The following is a 15,032-nucleotide window of genomic DNA, read 5'->3' on the forward strand; positions in this document are numbered from 1 at the left end:
CTGAGATGAATAGAATTTTAGAAAAGTTAAATATGATAGACCTCTGGATAAAACTAAATGAGAAAAAAAGGAGTATACTTTTTTCAATACAGTGTTGAGCACAGAATAGGGAAGACTCATCTTCATATTTTCAAATCCCACCTCAGACACTATTAGGCAAGTAACTTAATCCTATTTGCCTCAGTTTTCTCATAAAATAGGCTGGATAAGGAAATGGCAAACCAGTCCAGTATCTTTGCCAAGAAAACACCAAATGAGGTCTTGAAGAGTGTCTGACAACTGAAAAACGACTGAGCAACTTAGTTTTCCTCAGCCATACAGGGAGTTTTTCACAAAAACTGACCATATATTTGGGCACAAAAACCTCATAATCAAATGCAAAAAGGCAGAAATGTTAAATGCATCCTTTCAAACCATAAGGCAATAAAAATTACACTCAATAAAGAAAGGGTCATAGAAGCAAAGATTATAAATTAATTGGAAACTAAACAATCTAATCCTAAAGAATATGTGGATCAAAAAACAAATCATAGAAATAATCAATAATTACAGTAGAGAACAAAAAAACTCACAAGGAAGCATAGATAGATAGATGGACACCTCTCAACAGAACATGTAGTATTCATCATACAGGATTTCTTTTCCCTTTTTTTTTTTTTTGCTTTTTGGTGAGGCAATAGGGGTTAAGTGACTTGCCCAGGGTCACACAGCTAATAAGTGTCAAGTGTCTGAGGCCACATTTGAACTCAGGTCCTCTTGACTTCAAGACCGGAGTTCTATCCACTGCGCCACCTAGCTGCTCCCATACAGACTTTCTTGAAATGATAACTGCTATATATTTTGAATTCTCTCTTATGTTCTGCTGTGCACATGACATGCTTTTTTTTTCTTTTCTTACTTTGTATTTAAGTTTCAATATTTACGTTTATGATACGTTTCTTTTTCTTTTTTCTATTCTGTATTTGAGTTTTGATGTTTGAGTTTAAAATTTAAAAAAATAAAAGTATGTCTTATTCTCAACAAAAAAAGAAAGAATCAATAATTTCACTAAAGAGAATGACAATAAGACAAACCAAAATTTGCGGAATGCAGCCAAAGAAGTACTTAGGGTAAATTTTTTATCTCTAAATACATACATCAATAAAAAAGAGAAAGAACAAATCAATTAATTGGGCATGCAACTAAAAAAATTTTTAAAAAGAACAAATCTTGAATCTCCAATTAAACATTGAAATGGAAATACTGAAAATTAAAGGACAGATTAATAAAATTTAAATTTAAAAAACCCACTAATAAAACTGGAAGCTGGCTTTATGGAAAAAAATAACAAAATAGATTAACAATTGGTTATTCTGATTTTTTAAAAAATCAGTATCAGAAACGAAAAGAATATAATACACCAAACAATGAAGACGAAATTACAGCAATTTTTAGGAGTTGCTTTTCACTATTATAGGCCAGTAAAACTAACAATCTAACTTAAATGAATAAATATTTACAAAAATGTAAACCACCCAGATTGACAGAAAAAGAAATAGAATACTTAAATGACCCTATCTTAGAAAAAGAAATTCAACAAGTCACAATTGAGCTTCTTAAGAAAAAATCCCTAGGACCACAGATTTAAAAGTGAATTCTTTCAAACATTTAGGAAACAGTTAATCCCAACACTATACGAACTATCTGAAGAAAAATAGGCAAAAAAAAATGCAAATATGGTTTTGATACTTAAACTAAGGAAAGCAAAAACAGAAAAAGAAAACTACAGACCTATTTCCCTAATGAATACTGATGCAAAAATTTTAATATAATGCTAGGAAGGATATTATAGCAATATATCATGCACTATGACCAGGTGGGATTTATATGAGAAATGCAGGGCTGGTTCAATATTAGGAAAATTATAACTGACCACATCAATAACAAAAACAAAAAAAAATCATATGATTACATCAACAGATGCAGAAAAAGCTTTAGACAAAATACAATATCCATTCCTGTTAAAAATACCAGAAAGCACAAGAATAAATGAAGCCTTTCTTAAAATGATAAGTAGTATTTATCTAAAACCAAGAATAAGCATTATCTATAATAGGAACAGATCAGTGGTGAAACAAAGATGCCCATTATCACCACTATTATTCAATGTACTAAAAATATTAATTATAGTAATAAAATAAGAAAAACTGAAGGAATAAAAATAGGCAATGAGGAAACAAAACTATTACTCTTTGTACACAATATGATGGTATACTAAATAACCCTAGAGAATCAGCTAAAAAATTAGCTGAAACAATTAACAACTTTAAGAAAGTTACAGGATATAAAATAAACCCATATAAATCATTGGCATTTCTATATATTAACAACAAAACCCAGCAGCAGGAGATAGAGAATTCCATTTAGAATAACAGCAAACATTATAAAATATTTGGAAGTCTACCTGTCTAGACAAACCCAGGATTATATGACCACATTATTATAATTACAAAACACTTTTCACACAAATAAATACAAATCTAAACAACTTAGAGAAACATTAATTGCTCATGGGTAGGTTGAGTCAATATAATAAAAATGACAATTCTACCAAAATTAATTTACCTATTTGTTGCCCCACCAATCAAACTACTAAAGAATTATTTTATAAAGCTAGAAAAAGTAACAAAATTCATCTACGAGAACAGTCAAGAATATCAAGGGAATCAATGAAGAAAAATTAATGAATCAAATGAAAAATGTGAAGGAAGGTAGCCTAGCAATACCAGATTTCAAACTACAATACAAAGCAGTAATCATTGAAAAAATCTGGTACTAGATAAGAAATAGAGCAATGGATCAGTGGAATAGATTAGGTTCACAATACACAGTAGTAAATGACCACAGTAATCTAGTGTTTGATAAACCCAAAGATCCTAGCTTTGGGGGCAAGAACTTGTCATTTGACAAAAATTGCTGGAAAAATTGGACAGAAGTATGGCAGAAGCTAGGCATAGATCTACATCTCACACCATATACCAAGATAAGGTCAAAATGGGTACATGATTTGGACATAAAGCATGATATAATAAGCAAATTAGGGAAGCATGGAAAATTTTACCTGCCAGATCTATGGATAAAGAAGAATTTATGACCCAATCAAAGTTAGAGAAGATCATTAAGTGTAACATATAGTTCTGATTACATGAAATCTAAAACATTATGCACAATCAAAATGAAGGAAGCCAAAATTAGAAGGAAAGTAAGAAATTGGGGGAGGGCGAGATTTTACAGCAAGTTTCTCCAATAAAAGGCCTCATTTCTCAAATATACAGGGAATTGAGATAAATTTAGAAAAATAATACCCATTCCCCAATTGATAAATGGTCAAAAGATATGAACAGGCAGTTTTCAGACAAAGAAATCAAAGCTATCTATAGTCATATGAAAAAATGCTCTAAATCATTACACTACTGATTAGAGAAATGAAATTAAAACAATTCTCAGGTACCATCTCACATCTATCAGATTGGCTAATATAACAGAAAAGGAAAATGACAAATGTTGGAGGGAGTGTGGGGAAACTGGGACACTAAAGCACTGGTGGTGGAGTTGTGAAATGATCCAACCATTCTGGAGAGTAATTTGGAACTATGCTATAAGGGCTATAAAAATGTGCATAGCCTTTGACTCAGCATACCACTACTTGGTCTGTATTCCAAAGAGATTTTAAAAAAGAAAGAAAAGGAAAAGAAAAGGACCTGTATGTACAAAAATATTTCTAGCAGCTCTTTTTGTACTGGCAAAAAAGTGGAGACTAAGGGGATTCCCATCAATTGGGGAATGGCTAAACAAGTTTTGGTACATAATTGCAACAAAATGCTACTGTGCTATAAGAAATGATGAGCAGGATGCTTTCAGAAAAAAATGAACTGATGTAAAGTGAAGTGAGCAGAATCAGAACACTGTACACAGTAATAGTAATACTGAATGATGATCAACTATGAATGACTTAGCTATTCTCAGACTTCTGATGAAAAAAGCTATCCATCTCCAGAGAAAGAACTGATGGAGTCTGAATGCAGATTGAAGCATACTTTTTTAAAATTTTTTCTTGTTTTTTTTTTCTTGGTCTGCATTTTCTTTCACAACATGACTAATATGGAAATGTTTTGTACGACTGCACAAGTATAACCCTTATCAAATTGAGCGCCTTCTGGACTTCAGAAAAACCTGGAAAGACTTGTATGGACTGATGCTGAGTGAAGTGAGCAGAACCAGGAAAACATTGTACACAGTAACAGCCATGTTGTGTGATGACTAATGTTGATAGACTTATTAGCCCTTCTCAGCAATGCAAGGATCTAAGACATCTCCAAAGGTCTCATGATGGAAAATGCTATCCATATTCAAGGAAAGAACTATGGAGTTTGAATGCAGACTGAAGCACACTATTGACTATTTTTTTTCTTCTGTTTTGTTTTCTCTTTCTTGTGGTTCCTCCTATTGGTTCTAATTCTTCCTTAAAATATCACTAATGTGAAAATATGTTTAATAGGAATGTGTATGTATAGCATATATCTAATTGCGATACATCTTGTGCAGGGAGGCGGGGAAGGAGGGAAAGAAAAATGTAAAACTCAAAAGCTTATGGAAGTGATTGTTGATAAATCAAAATAAATAAATAAATAAGTGAAAAAAATTGCTTGCCTTCTCAATGATGGGGGAGGGGATGGAGGGAAGGAAAGAATTTGTATCTCAAAATTTTTTAAAAACTAATGTTCAAAATTATTTTTACATGTAATTGGAAAACATAAATATATACATAAACCAAAAAAAAGAAAAGGCTACTGTTTAACCTAAGTGAACAATTATTTAAAACAGTAGCCTAACTTAAGGAAAGGTCTTGGTCCCTCCTCTACTTCTCTTTAGAGATGCTAATAAACAAAATCTGTTACACTATGGGTCAGCAACTTTTTTGGTGTTGAGAATCAATAAAAAGTCCAGGCAATGCATACACACACACACACACACACACACACACACACACACACACACACACACATATATACATACATATATATATAAAAATACACACATATATATATATATATATATATATATGAGAACTAAATTGCAGAAACTATAGAGAGAGGAGGAAGAAAAGAAAGGAAGAAGACAATAAAAGAAGGAGAAAGAATAAGGAAGATTATTCATTTGCTAGGTAATGGCAGCATACCACTTTTGTCAAATGTCTCAAATTCAATCTCATTCACATTAGCTATATGAATATGCAAAACAGTTAAAAGAATACACTTAGCTCTCAGCACCTCGTGAAAGATTGGCAATCCAAAGTATCCAGTTCACAGAATTACACAGAAATTATATATACAACAAATGGCACCTAAGCTAAACAGATCTGTTTATTATTTAAAATCTATTTATACATTTTATATTTATATATATTTATATAGACCAAAAATAAGCAATAAAAACTGATTTATATCCAAAATTTTTTGGTTTTGAATTTACCCCTCCCCCCAAAAAACACACACATCAAACTGAAGATAAACTTAAAACTTTTTAGGTAGAAATTTCAAGCCCAGACAATTCAAAGTAATTTCTGCTAGTATGTAGCAAAAACTAGAAATATTCACAGTACCCTTAGTGCACTCAAGGGCCTTCTTTCCAACTCCATTTATACACCTTAACATGAAATGTGTTCACAATATCCTGCTTCTAACAGAAAATACATTTACTCTTAACATGGATAGCTTCTACGCTATATCACTAAATGCTCTATTGCCTTCACTTTCAGCTACCTTCTCTGCACAAGAGCAAGAGAAAAGCACCTGAATCACATATTAGCAAAGTTAACTGTAGAATGAAGACTCATCAGTAAGAAAAATTTCAAGACCAATTCAACACGAGATGAAGTATAAACTGAAGTCCCACAAATAAGTGTATTTCGACCATTAGTGATTTATACACCAGAGTATTCATTCCCAGTTTGAGCTGCTACATGGATTATTTAAACCTTAGTAACAATACATGTGCAAGACTATTTTTGTCTTCAAAATTCAATGCTATTTTCCCATAATTACCAAGACAGAACAATAAATGAACTGCCAGCGACAGGGGCATATGTTACCTGAATACGTCTAAACACATTTATAGCCCTTCACAACTTGGACCTAATATATGTTTCTAGTCTCACTGGATGTTATTCCCTCTCTCAGCCTTCTCTCTTCTGCTTACATGCAAAATTCTCATCATGGTGATTTTGCACTTGGCCATTCTGTATATCCTCTCCTCCTTGTCTACTCCATCCCCAACATATCTTTCAATCCAGTGACACCAAACTCCTTGCTGTCCCTCATACAAGACATTCTACTCTTGAATCAGCATTTTCACTGGCTGCCCCACCCCCCCATTCATGGAATGCTTTCCCTTCCCATCTCTGAATCCTGGCTTCCTTCAAGTCCTAATTAAAATCCTAACTTCTATAGGAAGCCTTTCCCAATCTCTCTTTAATTCTAGGGCCTTCTTAATTATCTCCAATTTATCTGGAATATATCCTGTTTGTACAGTTGTTTGTGTGGTATCTCCCCATTAGACTGTGAGTTCCTTGAGAGCAACAACTTTCTTTTATCTTTCTTTATATACCCAGTGCTTAGCACAATACCTAGCACATAGTAGGCTCTTAATGTTTACTGACTAATTATGGATTATACTTATTTTTCATATACTTATACGTGTAACTCGTCTCCTCCACTGGAATACAAGCTCTTTGATACAACAGATTGCTTCATTTTTTGTACTTGTATTCCTAGCATGTTTTGAACAAAGTAAGTAGTCAATAAATATGTATTAATTGAACAGATCTTTTAAACACTATGTCTCTAAGTTCTTTAACTAAGTAGATATATTCTGAAGCATATAATAACTACTGGGTCAGTTTTTCCCTCTTTTAACTAGATAAACATCAAAGTTGGAAAAGCACAGAAGGCTATGGGATATTCTAATAATTTAAATTAATGAATTTTTGGGTTTTAGGGAAACTATAAAAGATTAGATTTAAGATCTAAAATACCAACTTGATCATAGTTGGGTCCTGTAGCAGCCCTTTATAAATTGGAAAACAAGCAAAACCATCTTGCTGAATGTTCTAAGAGCTGTTCTTGATTCAGAACCACAGATTTCATCTCCTAAAAGTCAACTTTCATTCATAATTTTTTATCCCTCTGTAATCATAAACTTACATAGTGCTAATTAGTTTCTTACCTTGGATTTAGCATACCACGTGAAGTGAAGGTAATTGGTGTCACTGGGTACTAGCAGGTTAAAGGATAGTGCGTAGTGATTAATAAGATCATTTCTCACATAATAAAGTTCTGCATCAATACCTAGAAAAACAAGAATAAGAAAATGGTCAAAAAAGAAATTTATAAATGATAAATTAAGCTAATGATAAATATGAGTTATTTCTATTCATCACTGACAGATCATCCTTCTTTGTGTACCCCTCTAATTATGTCACTTCTCTGCTCAAAACCCTTCAATAGTTCCCTATGACCTCCTAAATAAAGTCAAAACTTCTTAGTCTGGCATTTAAGACCTTACAAAATGCTAGGGCTACTCTATCTTTTCAGCCCATTCACTAGTCAAGGTAAATCAGCAAATACTAGGTACCTAAATCATGCAAACCACTATCTAGTCAAATAAACTTTCTCTTTCAGACTGTAAGCTAGCCATAAGATTCTACAAATCTGTGAAGACCACCAATATTTTCCATTTTCAAGCCAGCTCTCATTGATGATGATGATGATGATGATGATAACAATAATAATAACTCTCATATCCAACTTAGCTTATAAAAGGTATCAGGAAGAACATAATCATCTCTCGCGTACTTGTTTCAAACTGTTTCGCTCTGTATCAAGTTTTAAGTGAGAGAATAAAAAGGAAAACAAAAAGGGGGCAGTGGTAAAGAAAAAAAGAAAGGGTGGAGTAAGGCCAAAAAAAAGTTGGAAAGGAGATGAAAAAGAGCCTATTATGCTGCTTCCAAATACAAACTCTTAAAAATTGCTACTTTGGCATAGCTTTTGTCACAAAACAGATACTTAGAGTAAAAAACAAAAATCGCTACTTTGGCATGGCTTCTATCATAAAATAGATACTTAGTTTGAAGTAAAGGCCTCTGTAACCAACAGTAGAATGAATTAATGTGCAGAGAGGAAGATGATATTAAGTATGCCCCGAGGAACCCTAAAATTTTCAGAGATCTTAAAGGAAACCAAATAAGCCAAAGGGCATGGGAGTGGTTTTGTTATATTCTGATGCTCGTAAAAGGAAGGACTGAGGGGTGGGGGCAAAAAAATATATTAAAGAGTTAAGGAGCAAAGGTAGGGGAAACATGTAACTGTGGTACACACCCAGAAATCTATATACACAAGTAAAGGACTGGGGGAGTGGATATCACCTGAACCTTACTTTCAAATGAACTTATCAAAGGAGAGTAGAATACACTTCTATCTACACACACACACACACACACACACACACACACACACACACACACACACACACACACGATGGATGGATGGATAACTACATTCCACTAAATAGGGAAACAGGAAGGAAAAGAGAAGGGAAAAGATGGAATAAGAGAGAGGGTAGACTATAGGAGTTACTCATAAGTAAAACAAACTAAATTTGGAGGATAGATGAAGAAGATAAAAGGTAAGAATCTATGATAGATAAAAAGGAGGTGGGGAACAAAGAGTAAAAACTATAAAAGAATAGTGTGGAAGAAATACACAAAGATCATAACTGTGAAGATGAATGAGATGAACATAATAATAGCATTTACATGGCACTTTATAAAGCACTGTATATTATATATGTATATACCTACAAAATAGAAGAGAGAATGGATTAGAAAGCAGAATCCAACAATATGTCGTTTACAAGAAATATATTGAAACAAAGATTGATAGAGTTAAAAGAAGTTGAAGAAAAATCTATTACGTCTCAGCTGAACTCAAAAAAAGTAACACTAGCAATCATGATCTCATACAAGGCAATCTCAAAAAAACATGACTTAATTATAAGACATAAACAGGGGAAACCACATTTTGTTGAAAAGTACAACAGACAATATCATCATTTAACATTTATGTGATAATCTAATATCTAAATACTCAAAGGAAAGGCCAAACTAGTTGCTGGGAGAAATAGACAATAAAGCTATAATACTGAGGACTTGGGAGTCCCCCTTTCAGAGCTAGACAAGTCTAAACCAAAAAAAAATAAAAAACAAGAGAAAAGTTTAGGGTCCAAATTAAAAAAAAAAACCTCTGGTGATTAATAAATGGGAAGAGAAACTGATATATCTATTTCTCAGCTGTTCATAGCACCTTTCTAAAACTTACCATATATTAAGCAGGACATAAAAAAGTCACAAACAAGCACAGAAAAGCAGTAAATAAAAATTATATTTTAAAAGGGTCCATGGAAGAAAAATAACTAAATCCTATAGAACTGGTGGGTCAAATAACAAATCATAATACCAACCAATAATTTTATTAAAGATAATGACAACAGTGACATAGCACACCAAACCTTTTTTGCAATATAGGCAAAGCAGTCCTTAAAGGGAAAATGTTTATCTCTAAATACTTTAATCAATTAAAAAAGAGAAAGGACAAATTAAAAATAAAAATTGGATATGCAACTAAAAAACTAGAAAACCAACTTTTTGAAAAAATTCAACCCCAATTAAACAACAAAATACAAATTCTGGGGTAGAATTCCGGGAGCCAGGATGATGGAGTAAGAAGTTAAGTTGCTCTCACTGTCCCTTATTAACCTCTGAAAGCCCAGAAAATATCACCCCAGAAAAATCCCTGAAACAGCTGAACCAGCAGAAAGACTTGGATACAGCAGTGCAGTAGCCCAGGGAGCTTAAGGAATTAAAAGGAAAGGCCCCTCTTGCCCTGGGGGAGGGGGAGCAGTACAGAACAGGAGGCATCCCAGAAAGCTAGCAGAAAGCCCCACCTCAGCATACCAAGGGAAGATCCTGAACCCCAGGTGATGGAGCAGGCAAGCACCAACACCAGGACCCCCAGTGCCTCAGTACGGGCAGGGAAACCAGTGGAAACTGGCTCGGAAAACCACCACATTCCATGGTGTTCTATGGCAGCCAAGTCTCCCAGTGCCTCAGCAAAACTCTGCTAAGCGCAGCTCCAAAGGGGAAAGCCCCCGGTGGAGAAACATCCTGCAGCAGCAAAAGATCCGTCTGAAAGGAGCAGAAGAAAGTAAAAGGACAGGCCGCAAGTGAGCAGGCAACCTCCAGGGGCCAGACTACCTAAACCTACCCCTAGGGCTCCAGTGTTGCTGATTCCAGCCCCATACCAGCTAAGCTGCCAGAACCCTACAGCCTCCAACTGCCAGCATCGGAGGCCTCAGCACACAAAGTCAGTGACCAGGCCCTGGGCTCCCAACACAAGAAGCTTGGGTCAGTGACCCCTTACCTAGAATCAGAAGGTAAAATAGCCATAGAAAGAATCCACCTGAAAGAGATACCAAACAGGAAACGCCAAGGAATATAGCAGCCAAATTCCAAAATTATCAGGTCAAAGAGAAAATACTGCCAAGTAGCCAGAAAGAAACAATTTAAATATGAACACAGTCAGGATTATGCAGGACTTTGCAGCTTCTACATTAAAAGACTGTAGGGCATGGAATACGATATTCTGTAAAGCAAATGAGCTTGGATTACAACCAAGGATAGACTACCCAGCAAAAATGAACCTCATCTTTCAAGGGAGGTGATGGACATTCCACAAAATAGGGGACTTCCAAACCTTCCTAATAAAAAGACCAGTGCTCAACAGAAAATCTGATCTTCAAATACAAGACTCAAAGAGAGACATAAAAAGGTAAACAGGACAGAAAAAAAACCAACAACGTTATTAATAAGAGCAAACTGTTTACATCCCTATAAGGAAAGATGATACTTGTAACTCTTAAGAACTATATTGTTATCACACCATGTTAAAGGGGTACACACAGACAGAATGGGTAGGTTTAAGTCAACTTTGATGTAATGATAAAAAAAAATCTGATTAAGTGGGTTAAATGGATCTAAGTAAGTGGATTAATCTGATCTAACTAAGGGAATCTACTGGGAGAAAAGGAAAGGAGGAGGCAGTCAAAGGTAAATTACATTACAGGGAACGGCACAAAAACCTATTGCAGTAGAGGTAAAGAAGGGAGGGAGATGAGCATTGCTTGAACCTTACTCTCATCAGATTTGGTTCAAGAAGGGAATAACAATCAATTAGGTATGGAAATCTAACTTGCCCTATAGGCAATAGGAGGGAAAAGGGGAAAGAAAAGGGAGGGAGAATAGAAGGGAGGGAAGAAGCAATAAGGGTAAAGGGGAAGAAAAGGAAGGGGACTAATAGAAGTGAGGCAGGACTGAGGGAGATGGTGGTCAAAAGCAATACACTAGTGAGGAGGGAAAAGGAGAAAGAAAAGCATAAACACAGGGGAAATGGGATGGAGAGAAACATAAAGACAGTAATCACAACTGTGACTATGAATGGGATGAACTCTCTCATAAAACAGAAGCAGATAGCAGAATGGATTAAAAACCATAATCCTACAATATGTTGTTTACAGGAAACACATTTGAAACAGAGGGACACACACAGGGTAAAGATAAAAGGCTGGAGTAGAATATATTATACTCAGCTGAAGTAAAAAAAGCAAGAATAGCAATCTTGATCTCAGACAAAGCAAAAGCAAAAGCAGATCTTGCCAAAAGAGATAAGGAAGGAAACTATATCCTGCTAAAAGGTACCATAGACAATGAACCAATATCATTACTAAACACACATGTAACAAGTGGTATGGCATCCAAATTCTTAGAGAAAAAGTTCAGGGAGTTACAGGAAGAAATAGCAAAACTATGCTAGTGGGAGACCTCAACCTCACCCTCTCTGAATTAAATAAATCTAACCATAAAATAAACAAGAAAGACGTTAAGGAGGTGAAGAGAATATTAGAAAAGTTAGGTATGGTAGACCGCTGGAGAAAATTGAATGGGTATAGAAAGGAATATATTTTTTTCTCAACAATACATGGCACATACACAAAAATTGACCGTATACATAAAAACATCACAATCCAATACAGAAAGATAAAAATTAAATGTATCCTTTTCAGATATGATGCAATGAAAATTATATGTAATAAAGGGCCACATATAATCCAACCCTAAAAAATGAATGGGTCAAACAACAAATCATAGAAACAATCAATAACTTCATTAAACAGAATGACAATAATGAGACAACATACCAAAATTTAAGGGATGCAGCAAAAGCACTTGTTAGGGAAAGTTTTATATCTCTAACTGCTTACATGAATAAAATAGAGAAAGAGTAGATCAATGAATTGGGCAGCAACTAAAGAACAAATTTAAAATCCTGAGTTAAACACCAAATTAGAAATGCTAAAAACCAAAGGAGAGATTAATAAAGCTGAATTTAAGAAAACTATTGAACTAATAAATAAAACTAAGCTGGTTTTATGAAAAAACCAATAAAATAGATGAATCTTTGGTTAATTTAATTTAAAAAAAAAGAAAGAAGAAAACCAAATTACCAAAAATGAAAAGGATGAATCCACACCAAGGAAGACAAAATTAAAACAATAATTAGGAACTATTTTGCTCAACTACATGCGGATAAGTTTGACAATCTTAGTGAAATAAACGCATATTTACAAAAATATAAATTGCCCAGATTAACAGAAGAGGAAGTAAAATACTTAAATAATCCTATCTCAGGAAAAGAAATTCAACAAACCATTGATGAATTCCCTTGGAAAAAATCTCCAGGACCAGATGGATTTACAAGGGAATTCTATCAAACATTTAAAGAACAATTAATTCCAATATTATATAGACTATTTGGGGGAAACAGGCAAAGAAACAGTCTTATCAAATTCTCTTTTTATGATACAAATATGGTGTTGATACCTAAACCAGGAAGAGTCAAAACACAGAAAGAAAATTACAGACCAATTTCTCCAATGAATATAGATGCAAAAATTTTAAACAAAATACTAGCAAATAGATCACAGCAACTTATCACAAGAATAATACACTATGACCAGGTAGGATTTACACCAGGAATGCAAGGATGGTTCAATATTAGGAAAACTATCAGCATATTTGATCATATGAACACCAAAACTAACAGAAACCACATGATCATCTCAATAGATGCACAAAAAGCTTTTCACAAAATACAACATCCATTCCTATTAAAAACACTAGAGAGCACAGGTATAAATGGAGTCATCCTTAAAATAATGAATAGCATCTACCTAAAACCTTCAGCAAGCATTATATGTAATGGGGACAAGCTAGAAGCTTGTTATTTTTTTTCTAACTCTATAAAATAATTTTTTGGTAGTTTGATTGGTATGGCACTGAATAAGTAAATTAGCTTAGATAAAATTGTCATTTTTATTATATTAGCTCGGCCTACCCGTGAGCAGCTAATATTTTTCCAGTTACTTAGATCTGACTTTATTTGCGTGAAATTTTAGAAATATTATTATTTCCAATAAGATCAGGGGTGAAACAAGGATGTCCATTATCACCACTGTTGTTCAATATTGTACTGGAAACCTTAGCTTTAGCAATAAGAGAAGAAAAAGAAATTGAAGGCATTAGAATAGGCAAAGAAGAAATAAAGCTATCACTCTTTGCAGATGACACGATGATATACTTAGAGAATCCTAGAGAATCGAGTAAAAAACTAATTGAAATAATAAACAACTTTAGCAAAGTAGCAGGTTATAAAATAAACCCACATAAATTATCAGCATTTCTATATATGACCAACATAGCCCAACAGCAAGAGATAGAAAGAGAAATTCCATTTAAACTTACTGTAGACATTATAAAATATTTAGGAGTCTACCTACCAAAACAAACCCAGGAACTATAAGAACACAATTACAAAACACTTTTCACACAAATAAAGTCAGATCTAAATAACTGGAAAAATATTAGCTGCTCACGGGTAGGCCGAGCTAATATAATAAAAATGACAATTTTATCTAAGCTAATTTACTTATTCAGTGCCATACCAATCAAACTACCAAAAAATTATTTTATAGAGTTAGAAAAAAAATAACAAGATTCATTTGGGAAAACAAAAAGTCTAGTATATCCAGAACTAATGAAAAGAAATGCAGGGGAAAGTGGCCTAGCCATTCCAGATCTTAAATTGTATTATAAAGCAGCAATCATCAAAACTGCTTGGTACTGGCTAAGAAATGGAGTGGTGAATAGGTGGAATAGTTTAAATATGCAAGACACAGTAGCAGTGACTACAGTAATCTATTATTTGATAAACCCAAAGATCCCAACTTCTGGGATAAGAGCTTACTCTTTGAAAAAAACTGCTGGGAAAACTGGAAAAGATTATGGCAGAAACTAGGCATAGACCAAAACCTCACACCATATACCAAAATAAAGTCAAAATGGGTTCATGACTTAGATATAAAGGCTGATACTATAAAAAACTGGAGACAAGGAATAGTTTACCTATCAGATCTATGGAGAACAGAAGAATTCATGACCAAACAGGAGATAGAGAACGTTACGAAAAGCAGAATGGATAACTTTGATTACATTAAATTGAAAAGTTTTTGCACAAACAAAGCCAATGAAATTAAGATTAGAAGGAAGGTAGAAAATTGAGAAAGAATTTTTACAACCAGTCTCTCTGATAAGGCCTCATTTCTAAAATATATAGAGAATTAAGACAAATTTATAAGAATACAAGCCATTCCCAATTGATAAATGGTCAAAGGATATGAACAGCAGTTCTCAGATGAAGAAATTAAAGCCATCTATAGTCATATGAAAAAATGCCCTAAATCATTATTGATTAGAGAAATGCAAATCAAAACAACTCTGAGATACCATATCACACCTATCAGATTGGCCAACATGATAAAACAGG

At 33.8% G+C, this 15,032-nt stretch overlaps 1 protein-coding gene across 2 annotated transcripts in view; it reads right to left on the minus strand.

The window, feature by feature from the left end:
• Positions 1 to 15,032, minus strand: part of RYK (receptor like tyrosine kinase) — a 113,142-nt gene that overhangs the window by 84,324 nt on the left and 13,786 nt on the right. For both annotated transcript variants that reach the window (XM_020986079.2, XM_078146761.1), the window contains exon 2: positions 7,264 to 7,385. In XM_020986079.2, coding sequence (XP_020841738.1) covers positions 7,264 to 7,385 — 122 coding nt within the window. The remainder of the gene's footprint in view (positions 1 to 7,263; positions 7,386 to 15,032) is intronic.

The sequence above is a fragment of the Phascolarctos cinereus genome, unplaced genomic scaffold (assembly GCF_003287225.1).
Source record: "Phascolarctos cinereus isolate Bilbo 61053 unplaced genomic scaffold, phaCin_HiC Scaffold_726;HRSCAF=1367, whole genome shotgun sequence".
NCBI lineage: Eukaryota > Metazoa > Chordata > Mammalia > Diprotodontia > Phascolarctidae > Phascolarctos > Phascolarctos cinereus.